This window comes from Vipera ursinii (assembly GCF_947247035.1).
Source record: "Vipera ursinii genome assembly, chromosome: 1".
NCBI lineage: Eukaryota > Metazoa > Chordata > Lepidosauria > Squamata > Viperidae > Vipera > Vipera ursinii.
The window spans coordinates 289,247,950-289,270,273 of record NC_139512.1 but is presented as its reverse complement, the minus strand read 5'-3'; the positions used below and the strand labels follow the sequence as shown (position 1 = coordinate 289,270,273).

General features: G+C 37.2%; 1 protein-coding gene across 18 annotated transcripts in view; it reads left to right on the top strand.

The window, feature by feature from the left end:
• The window catches only part of AKT3 (AKT serine/threonine kinase 3), a 181,080-nt gene that overhangs the window by 108,761 nt on the left and 49,995 nt on the right, over nucleotides 1–22,324 (top strand). For 16 of the 18 annotated variants that reach the window (XR_014490886.1, XR_014490887.1, XR_014490888.1 and 13 more), the window contains 3 exons: nucleotides 4,540–4,608; nucleotides 10,500–10,622; nucleotides 19,671–19,799. Coding sequence is in view for 14 of the 18 variants with exons in the window: in XM_083349923.1 (XP_083206049.1) it covers nucleotides 4,540–4,608; nucleotides 10,500–10,622; nucleotides 19,671–19,799 (321 nt within the window). In the remaining 4 variants the exon portion in view is untranslated. The remainder of the gene's footprint in view (nucleotides 1–4,539; nucleotides 4,609–10,499; nucleotides 10,623–19,670; nucleotides 19,800–22,324) is intronic. The other 2 variants (XM_083349913.1, XM_083349917.1) reach the window with 2 other exon arrangements.

The following is a 22,324-nucleotide window of genomic DNA, read 5'->3' as shown; positions in this document are numbered from 1 at the left end:
GAAAAACATAATGCATATTCAAGAGCTAGATCAGATGTTCCAGCATTAATTTATTTTTTCTATAATGTATAGGATGGGACAAGACCAATAAAAACTCTGTTATTGCTATCTACAAGATAAGATATATGTTTATTTAATCATAAACAATCACAAATTCCAGTACAATACAATTTTTTTTAGATAAAACAGCCCCAGAGATTATTTTTGGCAGTTTATTCAATAATGTACAAATTACTTTTTCAGCTGTGATATCGATACGTTCACAATCTCATATTCCTAGACTAGGTAGTATTTGGGACTTGTAATTCATGATATTGGGCATTTGGTCACTTGAACAATTTTGTGAGCCAAATTGACAATTAGTTGCATATGTAAACTGCTAGGCACAAATAATTTCCATTGGGTAAAAAACGTCATGAATATACTTTTTGTCATTCATTCATAGCTGCCTTTATGGACTGTAGCTATCAGTCAAAAGCAAATGTTGCTACAGTTTAAGGTTTTTAGTGGAATAATTTTAAGTATATTTTAATATTAATCTATATGTTTAAATGTTTTCAGTAAAACTATCTTTAGATAATTTTGCCATAAAAATATCCACTATTCATGCCTGTATAGAAAAGACTTCCCTATAGCACTCAAGCATTTAGATGCATGAAATAAACGCTGTTTCACTGGCAATTCCAGTGGAGATATATTCTCCACCTGTATATGCATGTAGGAAAAACATGCCTTGGATCTAGAGCAGGGGTCGGCAACCTAAAAAAGGAAAAGAGCCACTGGGAACCGGTTCCATCACAAATTAAAAAAAGTGGGAGCCGCGTGCGTGTGTCCATGCACGCGCATGCGCAAAAAGGGTTTTTGCGCATGCACGGACGCACGCGGCTGCCATTTTTTAAAAAATGAGATGGAACCGGTTCCCGGTTGCCCAACGGCCCGTCTGCAAAGCTGCCGCTTTCGGCAGCTTTGCAGACGGGCCGTGGCAGCCTCCTCAAAGAGCGGCGCCCCTGCCCATTCCGGGAGGTGCGCGCGTACCTCCGCGCGAACGGGCAGCAGTGCTGCTCTTTGAGGAAGCTGCCGCGGCCCGTCTGCGAAGGTGCCGCTTTCGGCAGCTTCGCAGATGGGCTGTGGCAGCTTCCTCAAAGAGCGGCGCCCCTGCCCATTCCGAGAGGTGCACACGCACCTCTCTGAATGACCGGAGGTGCGCGCGTACCTCCGCGCGAATGGGCAGCGGCACCGCTCTTTGAGGAAGCTGCCCGTTCGCGCGGAGGTACGCGCGCACCTCCCCAAAGGTTTGGGGAGGTGCGCGCGCAACTCCGGTCGTTCGGAGAGGTGCGTGCGCACCTCTCGGAATGGGCAGGGGCGCCGCTCTTTGAGGAAGCTGCCGCGGCCCGTCTGCAAAGCTGCCGCTTTCGGCAGCTTCGCAGACGGGCCACGGCAGCTTCCTGAAAGAGCGGCACTGCTGCCCATTCGCGCGGAGGTACGTGCGCACCTCCCCAAAGGTTTGGGGAGGTGCGCGCGCACCTCCGGTCATTCGGAGAGGTGCGCGCGCTCCTCTTGGAATGGGCAGGGGCGCCGCTCTTTGAGGAAGCTGCCACGGCCCGTCTGCGAAGCTGCCGAAAGCGGCAGCTTCGCAGACGGGCCGCGGCAGCTTCCTCAAAGAGCGGCACCGCTGCCCATTCGCGCGGAGGTACGCGCGCACCTCTCCAAAGGTTTGGGGAGGTGCGCGCGCACCTCTCCAAACGGGCGGTGCCACTCCATTTGGAGAGGTGCGCGCGTACCACTGCCCGTTGGAAGAGGTGCGCGCGCACCGGGCGGCTGGGAGCTGCAAGAGACGGCTCAAAGAGCCGCATGCGGCTCCGGAGCCGCGGGTTGCCGACCTGTGATCTAGAGAAACAACTCATTGTTCTCTAGTGTTCTCCAGATGTGTACATTCCCTCTAGACTGGAAGTTCTGCTGATTGTAGAACAGTTTTGGAAAAGGTATACTATTCTCATACTACAAATTTAGTTTTCAACTAAAACCGCTTATGAACTCCATTAAAGTTCTTTTTGTGCTTTTCTGTAAGAATATTTCTGTTGTATATTGCTTGAAATATTCTTGAGTAGTTTCTCTTTTAAATCTCTTAATATAACTATACCATTCATATACGAGTTGAATTTTCTCCCCCCATTGTATTAAGACTGTATTTAGAATTCAGGACAATTTTCTAGAAATTAATTTCATCCAAGAGTTTCTATCATGCTTCTTGGATTATATTTGGGGTTTGCCTACAAATTATTCATATAAGGTTTATTCCTTCAACTTGAATTTCACTTATCTTCAGACCCAAGTGATGAAAATTTAATTAAGAATCACAATTTTATAGAGTTCGTTATTTAAGATAAAAATGTATCTTCATATTTTAGAGAAGAAGGGATAAGTATTGTGGAGAAAATGCCCTTTTTGCTACCTGCTATTTACCTTTCAGATTGATTCTGCCATCTATATACCTTATCACATCTGTGTCATATATACACATATTTATACGTTTCAAATGATCCTGTATGAGTCAGTAGCTTGTAGTATTTTTATACAGTTGTAATTATCTGGAGAAACTTAATAAGGTTTCCAATAAACAGATTATACTTTAGAGCCTTATGGTGTGTCTTGTTTATGTCAGTTACTTTGGCATATCCAATTGTTGCTAATGTACCAAGACTTTTTTGGTCCAGAGTATTTGCATCAACAGTTCTGTTTGGAATTCTTAGCAGTGTTAACCTCCAGTATAATGATGCTGGACTAAACAGATGGGATACTTCAAGTTCATATGCAGTGATGGGTTTATTTAAAAAAGAAAAGTGATAATGGGTTCATCATTTATATTTTGATATATGTTGTGGGTACTTTTATTTAATCTTACACCATCATGATATAGTATTAGAATAGCTGCAAATTATAAAAGATTCCAGAGAAGAATTCATTTTTTTATCATGAGTTGCTCTAAAGAGAGATGCATTTTTTCTTTGCATCATATTTCCTTCCCCCCACAAGACAATTATTCAACATAATTAAAACCACAAGAGAAGTAAAATAACTTGCAGTACCCTATCTAAAAAAATAAAATTCAGAAATAAAATGAGAAAAGTAAGGTTCTACATTTATCAACAAACACGAAATGCACAGGCATAGAATAAGTGGTGCCTGGCTCAACAGTAGTAACTATGAAAGGGGTCTTGGAGTCCTAGTGGACAATCACTTAAATATGAGCCAGCAGTGTGCTGCAGATGCCAAAAGGCTAACACAGTCCTAGGCTATGTTAACAGAGGGATAGAATCAAGATCATGTGAAGTGTTAATACCACTTTACAATGCCTTGGTAAGGCCACACTTGGAATATTGCATCCAATTTTGGTCACCACAATATAAAAAAGATGTTGCAAAAAAAGCAACAAAGATGATTAGGGGACTGGAGGCTAAAACATATGAAGAATGGTTGCAGGAATTGGTTATGTCTAGTTTAATGAAAAGAAGAATTAAGGGTGATATGATAGCAGTGTTTTAATATCTAAGGGATTGCCACAAAAAAAGAGGAGGTCAACCTATTCTCCAGAATAATAAAGGCAGATTAAAAAGCAATAGATGAAAACTAATCAATGACAGGACTAATCAAGAAATAAGGAAAAAAATTTCCTGATAGAACAGTTAATTAGTGGAACAGCTTGCTTTCAGAATCTGTGGATGCTCCATCACTGGAGATTTTTAAGAAGAGATAATCACTTGTCTGAAATGGTATAGGGTTTCCTGCTTGAACAGAAAGTTGGTCTAGAGAAGATCTCAAGGTTCCCTTCCAACTCTGTTATTCTATTAAAACACAATATAATGCAAATGTCTTATAACACTGATTTCATAGACATTTGAGAATTGCTACCTTCAGGAAAATAATAGTGGACACTATTAAGGGTTTTACTAATTTAATTTAATTGGGTTTTAGTTTAACTTTAGGGACTGTAATTTAATCATAGTTTTAACTGATTTTAATTTGTATGTTATGTATTTTAATTTTCCCTGTAAACCGCCCTGAGTCCTACGGGAATAGGGCGGTATATAAATTTAAATAATAAATAAAATAAATAATAAAAGATGAAAGGGAAATAGGTGTAATTCTCAAAATGAAGAAATAAATTATCTATTTTTGAAAGTAGAAATGGAATTTGAATTTTTGATAAATGCTGAAGTCCAAAATATGTTGAGCTAGTGTAATAAAGGTAATTATTAGACACTTTAAAGACATTTCCTTTCCCCAAAAGTATTTTCAAAATGCAACTGGACTTTCTTGATTTTTTCCCTTGAAAACGTTTCACTTCCCTTCCAAGAAGCTTCTTCAGTTCTGAACTTTCCTAGTGTTAAATTCCACTGACCCCCATATTACTTCTGATTATATAGTTATAGGACTGAGGTATATATGATTTGAATGGAAATGATTATACTGTATATTGCCTTTGTCTTTATAGCTAGAAGATAGGTTGCTTTAATAACTGCATTTTTTTTTCCTTTTAAGTCTTTGAAATACTCATTCCAGACCAAAGATCGTCTGTGTTTTGTGATGGAATATGTTAATGGAGGAGAGGTAAGATGCAAAGCAAGTAGTGTTATTGCTGCTTTGATTTCTGTCTTAACTATTAAGTTTACCAATATAGTCCTTTGGTATCACTGAAATCTCTGTAACATTTCCTTTTACCAACTCTTGTCCTTCCTACTCACATGCATTTCTCAGTTTGCTGAATAAATAAATTTGCTAAATAAAAATAAGTAAAAATATTGAACTTCTTAGTCAGCCTTTCTTGTGGGCAAAATGAATAGCAAGTTTAAGAGGACCTAATTATATGGGTAGGGAAGTTTGGATTTTTTAAAAAGGAATCTTCTGCCCTGTGTTTACTTATCACATATAAAAATGTACATTTTCTCTATTATTAAGTCTCAGAATATTAATTTACTGAGGACTACCTTTGAAAGTATTAGAATTTCACTTGTTTTATGCTTTTTTAAAACTTTAGTTTTATTGGATAGTTTACTTCTATGTTTTGCCATAGAGTTCTCTAATAAAACATTTTGCTTATGAAAAAATGCAATTGAAGAAATAAAAGAGTGATATTCTTCATCTGGACAAAAGGTCTCTTTCTCTCGTGCTCCCCACCCCCTCTCTCTGTGTGTGTATACCATGATCCTTATTTCATAGTCAGCATTTCTTCTGTAATTCTGTTTAATTTAAGCCTTGTATTAGAAATATTTTAGCGAGGATATGCAAGTTCTGAATTAGCTTTTTATTCTAGAGTACTTTGGGAGAGAAAGTTAAATACTTATGATAATACAAATTGAATTTAATATGCAAAAAAACAAAACTTGTAGAGAAATCCCATTTTTAACAATTGTTGGAATAACATTGCTATTGAATTCCCAATGCATATGAACAAAGTTGCTCGGATTTATATCATTGCATATCTTAAATATTTAATTAACAAAGTTTATGAATGAATGAGTTATTATTAATGCAATGGAGTTATATTGTTACATCTTTGGTAGGAAGAAAGTGGATCTTAATGAATTCTGCTGGGAGTTAGGTTAGATAAAATGGCTTTAAATATTTAAGAATAAAATTTCCCAGAAAGAATGGGAAATTCAATCAGGTAACATCCCAAAGGAGCAAACAGTTCCTACAGGAAGGGAAAAATAACAGATATCAAAACATGCCAGTATGAATGAACTCAGGCTTGCAAGAAGTACTGAAAACATCAAAGAAAGATTTTTCTGGCTACATTAGAAAGAAAGAGAAAATCAAAAAGAATCTGTGCCATTATGAGGAAAAATATTAAAAATAAAAATATTAAAATGTTAATGGATTATTATGAGAAAGCAGAATTTCTTAACTCTTACTTTGCTCCTCTTGAAATATAGAATTTCTGCATTCCATAAATGGAGCAATATGTTTCTATCAGATATTAGAAGGATTAACAGAGAAGGACTCACTGTTGACTGAATCATCAAATGCAAAGAGTGCTCATTAATGACCACTTCATCTTGAAAGAACTTTTGCTTGAAGTGCTATAGGGCTCTGTCTTGGATCCTATGCTATTCAATAGTTTTATAAATGACTTGGATGTGATAGTTTGGAGGACACTTAATAAAGTTTGCAGTTAGGATGAAGCTGAGAGGTAGGGCTAATAATATAAGATAAAAAATTCAGAAAGATCTAGACAGGCTTGAGCACTGGCTGAAGTGACCAGAATAGAATTTAGCAGGGAGAAATGTAAAGTTCTTCATCTGAGTAGGAAAAATATAAGATGTCAATATAAGAAGGTGCTGGCTTGGAATAGTACATGTGAACAGAATCTGGGTGCCCATGACAATCAGAAGTGTGATAGAATACATAAAAAGTAAATGCCTTCCTGAGATGCATTAACAGGAGCATAGAATTCATGTCACAGGAATTAAGTGTTCCGGTCTAATCTGCTCTATTTAAACCACATTTGGAATACTGTGTGCAGATCTATATGTTATAGTTCTAAAAGGGACAATGAAAAATTTGAGTTAGAGAAAGGCTATCAAAATGGTGAAATACCTGGAAAGCAAACCCTATGCAAAGGATATGGGTTAACATTAGCCTGTAGAAATGACAGCAGAAACTAAATATGATAGCTGTGTTCAGATATGTTAAAAGTTATGTAGCATAAAGTGTGGATAATTTCTAGTGCTACAAAGCCAGGCCCATAGGTTACAAGGAAGCAGGCTGTGGCTGTTCATCAGTGGGAACCTCTAGAATCCTTACTTAATGATCCTAACTGGGACTGGAATTTCTGTTGGTAGGTGTAGTGGTCATTAGGTGAAGCATCATGTGACTACACCACTAGTGAAATGGTAGTCTTGATTGTGGTTGTTAGGCGAGGACCATTCTATCATTAAGTGAAGACCTCACCTTTCTCGTGCCCTGCATGAATTGCCATCTTTGTCGTGCTGTTCCCCACAACCTGGATTCTGTCAGCTCTTTTCAGTAGACGAGGCTCCATCGCTCTGCCATGCTTGCCTCCACTTCAACTCCTTCCCACCTACCTCTCCCTCTCTCTGCCCTTTGGTTGCCCTGCACTGTGCTGCTGTCACCTACCCCACCACCCCCAGCTGACCTTCGCCATCTTCTTCCTCCTCGCAGAAGTGTCGTGGAGGTCTCGCGAAGGGCCAGCAGCTGCCTCGGCCAGGTGCACCTCATCAGCAGAAGGAAGAAGATGGTGAAGGTCAGCTGGGGGCAGTGAGGGGTGGTGGGATACAGGGCAGAATGCAGAGGAGCAGAGAGTAGGGTGGTTAAAAGGGTACAGATGGGAGGAAGATAGGTGGATGGGGGAGTTGAACTGCATGCAGTAGTAAATGTGGGAGGAGCCAAATTTTTGACCGTGTGACCACATGCTGCAATGGCCATGACGCTGAGGACTGGTTGTAACTACCATTTGTTGAGCCCTGTTGTAATTTTGAATAGTTGCAGAATGAATGGTCATAACCCGAGGACTACCTGTATGAGCTTTCAGTCAGGCTGCCAAATGTTCCTTTTTTCTGGAGGTCTTCAGAGGCTAGATGGTTATGTATTGAGAGATGCTTTGCTAGACACTGAGCAGGGGAATGGATTAAGTGATATCTGAGATCCATTCCAAGTTTATTCTGTGATTCTAACAATTGTTATTGGCTTAATTTTCTGAACTGTATTAACTTTGTATCTAGTTGTGTTCACCTTTGTTGAAGCTGAATTACTTGAATTACCATTATCTGATGGTACTGATAAATATTCATTATCTTTTAGAAATCTTACAAAACTTGTGAAATATCATAGGACTAGAAGGCACCAAATATTGTTTGGTTTCTATCAGCAGTTTCTATCTTTTAAAAAAGAAAACCAGTTTTTTGTAATGGTTAAAGCATCAGGCTAGAAACTGGGAAATCATGAGTTCCAGCACAAAGCCAACTGGTGTCCTTGGGCCAGTCAATTTGTCTCAGTTCTAGGATTCCACTTTTAGAAAAATCTTGCCGAGAAAGTTACGGGGATTTGTCCAGGCTGCCTGTGAGAATCGGGCATGATCAAATAGATACAGGGGTGTCAAACTGCCGGCCCACGGACCGGACGCATCATCCAGAAGCCGCGCCCACCCCATTGGCGGCATTGGCAAAAAACGTTCTGATACATTGCGTGACGTCACAAGTTTGACATGTCTGAAAAGTGAAAGAAAAACAATTCTTTAGAAAGCAGAATGGGGTGACTGCAAAATAATCAATATGATGTCAATACTTGAGAAGATTCTTGGTGACTCATAAATAAATTAATCTGCAAGCATCTGAAAGCAATATGATTACTACTAAGAGTCATTGTCTATTTGTTAGGAATACATTTTATTAGCTCTGTACTATATCATTTTTTAAAACGATTAATGAATAATTTTGTTTTTAGCAAAACATTTAACAAAGTATTCCAGGACATTCTGATTATAAGCTAGTCTACAAGTGTAGGTAGCATGCATGACAAGTGAACAGCATATATAGCTACCTCAAAAATTGTACTGAAAAAGTGCTCATTGGTAATTCTTAATCCAATTGAAGAAAAGTGTATGCTAAGCGATTCACACTACGCTTGGTCTTAGCCAAAAGTGTTTGGTTCTATTTAGTTTTGTTTTATTTGAACGTTTAATTTTTTTGTGTTGGCCCATGGCTGTAATAATAAACATTTGATTTGATTTGCTAAGAGATTCATGCTATATGCTCTGGTGTTAAGTAACTTGAAAAAGTGGAAGATAAACTTAACAGATTTGCAAACGACACAACACAGCAAATATTCTACAAGACAGAAATACAGTTTAAATTGATCCCGATAAGATAGAGGAATGGTTGAAAATAAGAGATGAAATTTAAGAGACAAATGCAAAGCTCTTCTCTTAAGTAACAAATCAAATGTATTGCTATTGAAGTGAGCACCACAGACTAATAGTATTTATAAAAATTATGATAAATTAATAATTGATTGCCTACTGAATGTAACTAAGAATCATGTTACTGTGAGAAAGGCAAATACAATATTAGGTTGCATAACTGTTTCCAAATCAAGGGAAGCAATAGTTTCACTTTATCCTGTATTACTGAGATCCTTGGTTTGAATACTATGACAGTACCTGTAGTTCTCAACGTACAACCATTTGTTTAGCAACCATCCTAAGTTCCAACTGCACTGAAAATGTGATTTACAACCAGTCCTCACACTTAACAATTGTCTCAGCATCCCCATAGTCCTGTGATCAAAATTTAAGCGCTAAGCAACTAGCATGTATTTACAGCATTTGCAGCATCCTGGGCTAATGTGATAATGATTGGTAACCTTCCCAGCTAGCTTCTGAGAAGCAAAATTAACGGGGGAAGCTGCATTTACTTAATTATTATTATTATTAGATTTTTTATACCGGCCATAATGACCACATGATTCACTTAACAGCTGCAGTGATTTGCTTAACAACCATGACAAAAAGGTTATGAAATTGGGCACTACTCATTTTACAACTGCCTTTCTTATCAACAGAACTTCTAGTCCCAATTGTGCTTATAAGTTGAGGACTACCTGTATTGTGCATCATACTTTAAGAAATATTCAGAGACACTGGCATAAGTTCAGGGAAAGGAAACAAGATGAAGAAACTTACCCTTTATTAAAAAAATGCTGAATATGTGTAATGTTGAAAAACTGAACACTTTTTAAATTCCTGAAACACCCCCCCCCACACACACACAAGTAATTCAAGTTATGTTCTCTCTTATTCTAAGCACACGAAAAGAATAATAAATTTAGATAGAACCGCATATTCTGAATGAAATTTGGGGTGAGTGGGTAGGAATCCTTATATGAAACGAAGCTTTATGGTGGAGCACGTTACTCAGAAAAGTGGATTTCCTTTCACTGGATATTTTCAAGCAGAGACTAGAATAGTCGCCTTTGATTTTTTAACTGAAATTTCTGATCTGATAGGGGTTGGATTTGCAAACACACTTTTTTAACCATACTCATTATTTTGTTTAATATAAAGGTTTTGGTAGAGTAATTGGTAGAATTCCTAGTAATGTTGTCCAACTACAAAATATGTACATTAGTTACTTTGCTACAAATTTTAAAAAGACAAGAAGGAGAAAGGGGAGCTGGAAGTAAAAAGTACAGAATGATGATGATGCACATTTTTCCTCTGGTAACTGAAGGTTAAATGGGTAGCAAGGAAAATGCCTTAAACAAGATTGGTATATTGATTAAAATGCTGATTTAACAGCTCGCTTTTTCCCCTTGGAAACCTGGAAAAGATAAACCAGCTGCTATCTAAGAGTGCTGAATGTCCACTGAGAGTACACTATCTATCATCACAATATGGTGATGAGAGGTGTTTTATGTTTGTGTTAATTTCCCCCACTAAATCAGTAATTATTGCAATCCTGTCCCTGCTGTTTACCCTGCAGCTGTTTTTCCATTTGTCGAGAGAGCGGGTGTTCTCTGAGGATCGCACACGCTTCTATGGTGCAGAAATTGTGTCTGCTTTGGACTATCTGCATTCTGGAAAGATTGTATATCGTGATCTCAAGGTAAAAAAAAAAGTAATCAAAATGTTGTTTTTGAAGAGACTATTGGGAGAAACAAAGTAATTATGAAAGTTATGCTATTTTGAGAAAAGTAACTAGAAAATTGTGGTCTAGACTGAAGTTCATCAAAATGCTTATTATTCAATTTTATATTGTGAATTGTATAACTTGGCATTTGTTTTAAATAATTCATAAGAAAGATTCAGTTTAGTGATATGAATAAAGGAATGCGCTAATTCTGTTGCTTCTTTTCATCAAACACATGAAATCACATATAAATACTACAGTTATAATTAAACTCCGTAAATTAAAAAGGGACTTTAGTTTTTAAATGTTCTAATAGAATGTTCAGTGCTAACCTATCTCAGTAAATACAGAGGAGCCCTTTTGCCTAAGTTTATTTTGAATATTTGTGCAGTTCAGTCAGAGCAGAGTAACTCAGGAAGTGTTACTCTGTTTTAAAACTTTGCATTTTAGGTTATCAAAATCCCTCAACTCTTTACCCAATGCATGTGGGTTGTGGTCATATGTCATTGCCAAAGGACCATCTATGTTGTTTTATATCGGAAGAGGATAACACGTTCTGGTGAAAGAATTGAATTGTTACCTGGAAAAGTGACTGGATCCAAAGCAATTAATTTTCTCTCTTCCTTCTCCTCCCCCCCCCACCCAATTTTTCAAATTGTCACAATCTATGTTGTGTTTTTCTGTTTCTGATTAGGATAACTCAATATTTTTGTAGTAGTTTAGAACTGACTGTAGTCAAAGTCAATCTCTTTTTTTATGATATAAAATACTGTATAGCGGGGTTTGTAGTCATTTTTAATAGGGGAGCCTGGAAAGAAATATGTATAAAAGGGGTTGAAGCGCTAGGTCCTCAGAAATAGCATATTATTTTTTTCTAGACAGCTCTACCAACTACAGTGGAGGAATAATTACTACTTAGAAAATTAAATATTTAGGAGATATTTAAAACAGATTGCATATACCAGAAATTAGAACTTTCATTTCTGATACTGGTTTTACATAGAAAGTATAGAAATGTCATAGACAACATTTGTGAATACATAACTGTAGTGAAATAGTATAGTTTGTAGCTTTTGTGCATTTCCCAGAACCATGGATGGATAGCTATATGCAGGTAGTTCTTGACTTACAATCGTTCTTTTAACAACGGTTTGAAGTTACAACAGCCTTGGAAAAAAATGAATGTATAACCTATCCTGAAAAATATGATCATTGCACTTTCCCTGTGGTCACATGATGGCAATTCAGGTGCTTGGCAACTGGCTCCCATTTACCAACGGTTGCAGTATCATGCAATCATGTTATCACAATTTATGACCTCCCTAGCCAACTTCAGACAAGCAAATTCAATTAGGGAAACTGGATTAACTTAACAACCATATGATTCACTTTAATGATCAATGTGATTCATTTAACAGCTGTGTTAAATCAGATCATTGACCTAATGATTCACTTACTGACTGCTTCACTTAGTGATAGAAATTCTGGTCCCAATTGTGGTTGTACAAGGACTATCTGTAAATGTTTTAAATAAATACATAACCAGCCAACCAACCAACCGTGAGTTCTTTCTATCGTGGAAGATTGTCACTGTGAATAATGCTTTCAACACCTTTCTATAAAATACAGTCAATTGACAAGTAGTTCATACATATTCTTTCCTTAGTTTTTCAAGGCTTTTGAGAAAGTATTTTGTGTCTGATATATGAATTTTGTTTGGTACTGAATAGATTTTTTATTTTATTTTAAATGATGTGGATACACATCCATTCTTCAGATGCTTGTAATGGTTTTACTTGATGAATTTTAATAAGCGTAAATATTGGCATTACTGAACTTTGGTCATTGGAATTTGGTACTAATTCCTTAACAAAATTATATTCAGACAGCTTTTTGATCAGTGATTAAGTCTCTTTGTACGTTTGGCCTTTGTGTGTTCAAAGCTTTAGTGGTTAAAGATTTGGAAAAAAGGATTAGGGATCAGACTTCTAAAGTGTGTTTTAAATATGGTTGTGATAACTAGGAAAGTGCAAAAAATCAAAACTACTTCTTAAAAAATCCTCTAAAAACAAACAAAGCAATCTCCAAGAATGTTTTTGTTTTTCCAGGCTTAAATCAAAACAAAATCTTAGAATGATTTTCATGAGGAAGTAGGAAGAATGGTGCCATTTTCTCTCTTCATTCTTCCTTTCAGCAACTGCCTGTTGAGAGGAACCTCTACTTTCCTGACCCTTACTTTCCTAATGTCCTCCCTTCCCTTAGCTGCTGCCATTGACATCTGTGGGTTTCTATTGGTCTTATTCCTTCCATTCCAAGAACTACCCAATATTTCTGTGGTTTAGTGAATATCTGGAATAAAACAACAGTTTCATTTCGGTGCAGATCAAAACTTCTTGAATATTTGTCTTCATGTGTTGCAACTATTCAATGTATGAAATATTGTATGCACGAAAAATTTTTTGCACATAACTACTAATAATAGTTAATTTCTTCATATCAAGACAAAAAGTGAAGAAGTATATTGAAATATTATTCAATAGAGATGTCATCACCAATACATCTTAGAAACATATCCTTACTTCCAAGAAGGTGGTTTGCATATTTTGTAGTACAGGTAGTCCCCAACTTACAATAGTTCATTTAGTGAGGTTACAGTGGCACTGAAAAAAGTGACTTATGACTGCTTTCACACTTACGACAGTTGCAGCATCTCCATGGTAATGAGATCAAAATTCAGTTGCTTGGCAACTGACTCATATTTATGATGGTTGCCATGTCCTGGGATCATGTGATTCCTTTTGTGGCCTTCCAACAAGCAATGTCAGTGGGGAAGCCAGATTCACTTAACAACCGTGTGACTAACTTAACAACTGCAGTGATTCATTTAACATCTGTGGCAAGAAACATCATCAAATGGAGCAAAACTCACTTAACAAATTTTTCATTTGGCAACAGAAGTTTTGGGCTCAATTGTGGGCATATGTCGAGGACTACCTGTACTAGAAGGTAAAGTTACATTAGCACTCTAGTCCTTGCCAAGTTGAAAGGCTACAGAAACCGATGGAATACCCTCAAAAATATGGCAAGCAAGAAGAATCAGTAAAAGAGTCTAACCAAGGTTTGCTAGAAAAATCTTGAGAATAACACAGTGACCAACAAATTGGAAAACATCAATTTTCACAATGAAATAGGGAGATTTAATAGAGTATGTAAACTATTGTACAATATCCTTAATTTCACAAGCTATCAGAATAAAGCTTATAATCGTCCAATGCAAATTAGAGCCCTACATAGGAAGAGTACCAGATATTCATGCTGGCTTTAGAAAAGAAATAAGGAACAAGAGACATTATTGCTGATGAAGTGAGAAAGCCAAAAAAATATCCCAAGGAATTCACTATATGCTTCATTCATTATATAAAGGCTTAAGATTGTTGCTCATGTCAAGGTGTAATTTTGGTTTAGCAAAATAAGAATCCTAAAATTTTTTTGTCCTAATGAGAAACCTACATCCAGAAAGCCACAATATGGTCAGCACATCTGCAAACTCCAGACTGATATTTGTCCTTTTGAGGTTGGGCAGATTTTCCTAGGGGCTATTTAGACCATTTTACTTTTGTTCCGTGTGTGTGTGTGTGTGTGTGTGTGTAGAGATGTGTGTAGATGGAAATGGTCTCTGGAGATAAAATAATGTATTGCAGGTTTCCTCACATTGGCGGATCCAACAGTCTTTTTTAAAATGACTTATTTTCTTGTAATAGAAACAAACTGGAGCATTTCCACTTACTGTCGTTCCTGATTCCTTTTTCCTCACTGGGTCCACTGACTATTTCTGCCATTCTCTTGTGCTGCCTGAAAAGAACTTACTAACTTTTTAGTAAGTTCCTTTCATCTTTTCTCCTTCTGCATTCTTATCTCTACTACTCTCATGAGGAGTAATTAGAATCTACAGCTGGTTCAAAAGGCCCACATGATAGCAGGTCAAGCATGCTTAAACAAATGCAGGTAGTATTTGACTTATGACCACAATTGAGCCAGAATTTCTGTTGTAAGTCGTTGTGGTCATTAAGTAGGTTACCATGTGACCTGACTGAATTTTACAACCAGTTTACAATGGTGATTAAGAAAGTCACCATGGTAATTGAGTAAATCTGATATATGCAATAGATGTTTTTTTGCCATTTTCTATACCCAAGTAGGAGGGACGCGGTGGCTCAGTGGGTTAGGACGCTGAGCTTGTCAATCAGAAGGTCGGCAGTTTGGTGGGTCGAATCCCGAGTGCCGCGTAACAGAGTGAGCGCCTGTTACTCGTCCCAGCTTCTGCCAACCTAGCAGTTCGAAAGCACATAAAAATGCAACTGGAAAAATAGGGACCACTACGGTGGGAAGCGTTGGCTCTTCGGCTTTGAAACAGAGATGAGCACCGGCCCCTAGAGTCGGAAATGACTAGCACGCATGTGCGGGGGAACCTTCACCTTTTTATACCCAAGAATCAGTTAGTTCTAAGTCTGGAATTCTACATCTATGGTGTTCATACTTCTTTCCAATGAATGTACTGCTTTCATCACAGTCCTTTTCTGAGTTTAATATATCTATTAAATGGCTAGACGCATATGAATATTTTCCACAACCATTATCATTTCATCAAACTTTTTAAAAAAGCTTTCAAATAAGTATTGCATTTTGCCAAAGTCTTTTTTCGAACGTCAGACACATTTGCTTGTCTGTATCCTGATACATTGTTCCTCTGTGTAACTTGGCCAGGATAGATAAAAGAACACAGTATTCCAGAATGAAAAAATAGCTTAAAAGGCATCCTGAGAATGGGGGGGGGGGAACTAAAAAACCCAGGGAAGATATTTTCTATACATTTCAATCCAAAATTTTAAAAAGAATTAAAAAAATATAAGCTCCAAACATTTTACAAATTGGTAAAATACAAAATCTTGTAGTGTAGTGAGAGTCCAAAATAGATGTAAAGTCAAATGGAAACACTTTCATTATCCCAGAACATGCTGTGTTTTCCTTATGAAAAAGCAAGTTATTCAGAACAACATAAATCAAAGAGAAGAAAAAGCACGTCCAGCAGGGGGATAAAATAAATCAGCATTCAACCAACCGGTCAACTTTTAAACATAAAAAGCAAAATAAAGCAAAAGCTTCAAAAAGTAGAGTTTAAACCCAGGTTTGCTTAAGAAAATCAGCTGCCGAGAGGAAAGATGACTTTGTGACTGCTCCCAGAGGGAACTGAACTCTTCCCTCCAGACTCCCCTTCTCAGGAGGGTCCACAGCATCTGAAAGCCGTCTTGGGTCATTCCTAAGTGTTCCCATTCAAATCCATGGAGCAGCTCTACCAAAGAATCAGCTTTGGCAGCAAAATTGGCAGATCATTGGCAGGAAAAAGAAAAATTCTTATGTTCAGCAGTCATCTTAGGGAGGAGTCTCTTCTGTGTCATTTAATATATACTATTTTCAATACTCCAAGCTATGTAAATAGCACTAGCACCAGCAATAACACTTATATACTGTGTCACAGTGCTTTACAGCACTCTCTTAAGTGGTTTACAGAGTCAGCATATTTTCCTTCAAAAAACAATCTAGGTCCTCATTTTACCAACCTTGGAAAGATGGAAGTCTGAGTCACCAGTGAACCAGTCACGATACTGGCAGTGGGCAGAGTCAGTCTGCAATATTGTATTCTAACGATTGCATCACCATGACATTAGAATGTCAACAATCTTTAATTATATAAATATTAATATATTGAAATTGAAATGATGTAGTGTATCAAATGGCAGGGACCTAACGGAGGCAGAAGAGATTAAAAAGAGGTGGCAAAGCTACACAGAAGAACTATACAAGAACAAGCTTAACATCCCAGATAACCATGATTGGGTGTTTACTAACCCCGAGCCACACATCCTAGAATGTGAAGTGAAGTGGGCCTTAGGAAATCTGAGCAACGACAAAGCTAGTGGAGGTGACAGTATTCCAACTGAGCTATTCAAAATCTTGAAAAGATGTTGCACTAAAAGTGCTACACTAAATTTGCTAGCAAATTTGGAAAACTCAACAGTGGCCACGGGATTGGAAAAGGTCCATTCCAATTCCAAAGAAAGGCAATGCCAAAGAATGTTCAAACTATTGCACCATTGCACTCCTTTCACATGCTAGTAAAGTTTTGCTTAAAATCCTACAAGCTAGATTCCAGCAGTATGTGGATTGAGAACTACCAGAAGTACAGGCAGGATTTCGAAGAGGCAGAGGAACTAGAGATCAAATTGCCAACATATGCTGGATCATGGAGAAACCTAGGGAGTTTCTGAAAAACACCTACTTCTGCTTCATTGACTATGCTAAAGCCTTTGATTGTGTGGATCACAATGAATTGTGGCAAGTTCTTAAAGCGATGGGAGTACCAGACCATCTTATTTATCTCTTGAGAAACCTATATGTGGGTCAAGAAGCAACAGTGAAAACTGGACACGGAACCACTGATTGGTTCAAAATTGGGAAAGGAGTCCGGCAAGGCTGTATACTGTCGCCCTGCCTATTTAACTTACGTGCAGAGCACATCATGAGTAAGGCAGGGCTAGATGAATCAAAAGTTGGAATTAAGATTGCTGGGAGAAATATCAACAACCTAAAATATGCAGATGATACCACTCTAATGGCAGAAAGTGAAGAGGAACTAAAGAGCCTCTTGATGCGGGTGAAGACTGGAAGTTTTTAAGAAGAGACTGGGCAGCCATTTGTCCGGAATGATACAGGGTTTCCTGCCTGAGCAGGGGTTTGGACTAGATGACCTTCAAGGTCACTTCCAACTTTGTTACTACTACTACGACGACGACAACGATGATGATGATGATGATGATGAAGGAGAGTGCAAAAGTGGGCTTGAAACTCAACATTAAGAAAACCAAGATCATGGCATCCGTCCCTCTCAATTCCTGGCAAATAGATGGGGAAGAAATGGAGGTAGTGACAGGTTTTATTTTCCTGGGCTCCAAGATCACTGCAGATGGGGACTGCAGACAAGAAATTAAAAGACGCTTACTCCTGGGGAGGAAAGCTATGGAATATCTAGACAGCACACTAAAAAGCAGAGACATCACCCTGTCAACAAAAGTGCGAATAGTCAAGGCCATGGTTTTCCCAGTTGCAGTGTATGGCTGTGAAAGTTGGACCATAAGAAAGGCTGCCAAAGAATTGAGGCATTTGAACTCTGGTGCTGGAGAAGACTCCTGCAAGTCCCTTGGACTGCAAGGCGTTCAAACTGTTCAGTCCTAGAGGAGATCAACCCTGACTTCTCTTTAGAAGGCCAGATCCTGAAGTTGAAATTCAAATACTTTGGCCACCTAATGAGAAGGAAGGACTCACTGGAGAAGAGTCTAATGTTGGGAAAGGTTGAGGGCAAGAGAAGAAGGGGACGACAGAGAATGAGGTGGCTGGATGGAGTCACTGAAGCAGTAGACGTGAACTTAAATGGACTCCAGAAGATGATAGAGGACAGGAAGGCCTGAGGCATGTTGTCCATGGGGTCGCGATGGGTCGGACACGACTTTGCAACTAACAACAACAAAGTGTATCAAGATTTATAATACTTCAAATGAAAGAAAAAGGGAAAAATCTTTATTTTAATACTTAACTATTATACAAGAATATTAACGACAAAAACAGTGCTTCTAATGTCAGTATAGTATATCATGTTGTTCATGTAGCTAAGGTTATTATTACCATACTGAACCGAACAGAATAACAGAGTTGGAGGGGACCTTGGAGGTCTTTTAGTCCAACATCATGCTCAGGCACCCTGTCCTATACCATTTCAGATAAATGGTTATCCAATCTCTTTTTAAAAACTTCCTGTGTTGGAGCATTCACAACTTCTGGAAGCAAGTTGTTCCACTGATTAATTGTTCTAACCATCAGGAAATTTCTCCTTAGTTCTAGGTTGCTTCTCTCCTTGATTAGCAATCAGTTACCTTGATTAGTGATTGATATGATACTTCCATTGATGATTTAGCAAGGGGAGCAATTGCTAAAATATGAGTTATAGCATCTTGATTCAAATCCCATGATTTATGTAATTGTATCAGAAATCACTAATCATAAGTATATAATGGTGTTTGCATCATGATATACCATATATGTGATAAAATGTTTCAGTCTTCATGACTTGCTGCTAACACCTTTAGTTTTTATATAATTACAGAATAATGAATGGTATATGAATACATTAAACTGAGTTCTTTTTCCTGGCAGCTTTAGAATTCCAGTTGCCGACAGTATAAAATTTGGCTCATTAAAACATGAAGCTAATTACATTATGATTTCAATTTTTCTGTACAATGTATGAACTGTTTTATATAATTCTGGTGGTTCTTTCATATTTAAGAAGATAGAAGACCACTACATAGACTAGTGCTGCAGTTCCCTCTAAGGTTAAATGGTTGTGTGTTTAACAGTGAAGCAAGGTGCATGCACATGCATATCAAGATACATATGAGCCACTTTTTAAATGTTCGGATGTAATATTCTCCCGTTCAGCAGCACCTCTTTTGTAGGATTTGCCAAGTCCTGGTAATCATGTTATAAAAATATAAATAGCAGTTATATAAATGAAGTAAGTAAATATGAAACTAGATATAAAGAAACTTAATTATTAGATATGCTGGTATTTTGTTTTTATTAGAATATTATTCTGTAATTAGAATTAGAATAAGAATAAGATTAGAATAAAAAAAGCCATTACTGGTTCTTCAGAAAGAGCAAATGGAATATATTAAAATGGAAACAGCACACTGGGTTAAAGGAGTAAAGATACGTAAATAAATCTGTAATTTCAATCAGTTCAAGTGACCTTTAAGCTACTTTTAAAGGAAAAAAAACATTAAAATATCAGATTTGTCATTATCCATTACTTTTACTTATAGCAAAATTGTAACAGAATTATTACATGGCAGGTGGGTTGGTTTTTTTGTCTTTAATTGAGTGTTTTTTATGTGTCTTTGTAAAATACAGTTAGAAAATCTAATGCTGGATAAAGATGGACACATAAAAATTACGGATTTTGGACTTTGCAAAGAAGGAATCACAGATGCAGCTACTATGAAAACATTTTGTGGTACTCCAGAATATTTAGCTCCAGAGGTATGTCAGCACTTTATATTTTAATCATAACATGCTTTGGAACGGTAATCTTCATATTTTAATACTTGCAGATACCATTACAAAGGGTACTGTGTTTATTATAGTTTTTAATTTATAGTTCTGTAGTGGAATCTGTCTGGCATATAAATTATAAATTCTCTCTTTCCCCCTCTCTCCTTTCTCCATCTTCACCCTTTCCTGTCCCTCATTTCCCCTTTTGTCTCAAAGGGATCTTCTCTTTTTTTCTTTCTCTTTTAAAGCATTTATCTTTTCACACAGAGAAAACTAAATGTTAAGTTCACAAAATGTCTTAGATGAAAGAAAATAAGGAGATGAGAATGTTATTTCCAAGTGAAGTTTGGAGGAAATTCAAGGAATGTTGCTGATATACTGTAACTGCATGAAAAGAGTTGTAGCTTAATCTGAACAATTTGTCACCTAAGATAACAGCGAAAATATTTTTGCCAAGTTTTCATTAATGTTTATTTAAAGGTCATCTTTAGAGTATATTTGTCTCTCTTAAAATCAAAATGATTTTGAAAGCAAGATTTTTATTATGATCTTCGTCTGCGTCTTGTGATCAAACCAGGAAACCTGTGACCTGCTCTGGATGGGTACATGAATATCCATTTTTCTTTGTGAATTCTTCTACAGATGAGGATTTTAATGGGGAACCACTCAGTAAGACAGATGGGCAATGAGGTTCCTGTTGGCAGAGCTTCATTGAGAGTTTGGCAATAAATCTCACTCTAGAAAATAAAACTTGCTCTTAGGAGCTAGATGAAGAGAGTCAAGCTCAAGTTCTCATAGATAAGTTGTTTTACTGAAGAGAAAAGAAGCCTTTATATTGGTCTTCGGATTACCACTACCATAACACAGACTACTGTCTCTTTCCATCTTGGGGCCAGAATATATCTTTGGTTCATGAGAACCTGCATTTTGGTCTATGCCCATCTCATTTCTGCCCATCTTGCAATTGTAAGCTGGAACTGTTTATATAACAGTTTTGTCTTACAAGTTATTCATAAAATAACAGGAAAGGAAATTATACTATGGTGGCATCAACCATAGTATAATTAAAAGACCTGTTTATTCTCTCATTGATTCTGTTTTGTCCATTAATCACTTTGTTTTGATACCAAAAACTGCAGTTTTGCCAATAGAGCCTTCCTTAGTACCAATCCCTCTGTAGCTGCCATCTTTTTGGTATCCTCCTTCAGCTATGTAACTTACTAAAACACTTAGCAAATGAGGTGCTTTAATGCCTGAAGCTGACAAGGCAGGTATAAGCAGTTGCCTGTTTATTTAATATAAAGTTACCACAATTGTCAAGGTTCCAAAATGACTTACTATTTTCCATTAATTGAGGAGGATGGAAGGAAGATGCCTAGAATTTAAACCTCTGTGTGTGTGTGTGTGTGTGTGTGTGTGTGTGTGTGTGTGTGTGTGTGTGTGTATAGAAGGCAAGGGAAATATGTGTTAAGAATTTGTCAAGGCTTTTTGAATGCACCTTGCTAATTAACTCTTTCTTTCCTGCTTTGGCCTGACTCAAGGCTTATCCACAGGATATAGTCAACTTATGACAGCTCATTATTTGTGTAAATTATTCAAATTGCTGATAAATTCAAAAAGCCTTGACAAATTCTTAACACATATTTCCCTTGCCTTCTAGCTAATAAAAGAGAGAAAGAACCTGTGGCTCAGGAAGTTAAAACAACTGCCTAATATATAATCAGCCCAGGTTCGAATCTCAGATAAAGGGTATGACTGACTGATGAGAACATAAGAAGTTCAAAATGATCATCTCAGCCTCCCAAATTCTTTATCAGCAATTTGAATAATTTACATATATATGTTGTGAAGTTTCATTCTTATTTGCAGTAAAGATTCTGTTCTAGTCATGTTTGTGAATCTTTTGTCAAATCAAGCCAAGAGGTTGAGCTAAGAGGTCAGTGTTTGTAAATTAGTGATTTATTTTTGTGCTTTGGTGTGAAGCCTGATAAAAAAAGAGAAACTCAGTGGCTCACAGTTCGAAAACTTTCAGCCTACAAGAGCTGCCTACTATTGCTTAAAGTAACCGCGGATGCATGACGAAAGTCAGATGAAGTACTCCTCCCCCAAAAGTTAAAATGGATAAAAGAATTGATGCTATTGTTTTCAAATTTATCATCTATCTCTGTGAGCAGTTCAGGGCATATCTTCTACTCTAAGTCATTTGGTGCCAGTAAACAAAGACAGAAAACTAGCTATCTTGAGGATGTGGTCTCTCCAGTTGTATCTCCATAGCCTTGCTTATTTGACATTTTACTTTTATTTGTATTTTGTGATTTTCTCAATTCTTTCTCTACTATTCTGCTGTCTACAGGTATTGCAATCTCCACTATCCAGACTTTTTTGTCTTTCTTACCAACAATTTTGAAGTCTGGGGTGTTATGTGGCAGATGCTTATCTGTTTGAATTCTAAAGTCCCAGAGTATTTTAGCTTCTTCAGTTTCTATTACTTTGTCTCTTTGGGGCCCCACTAG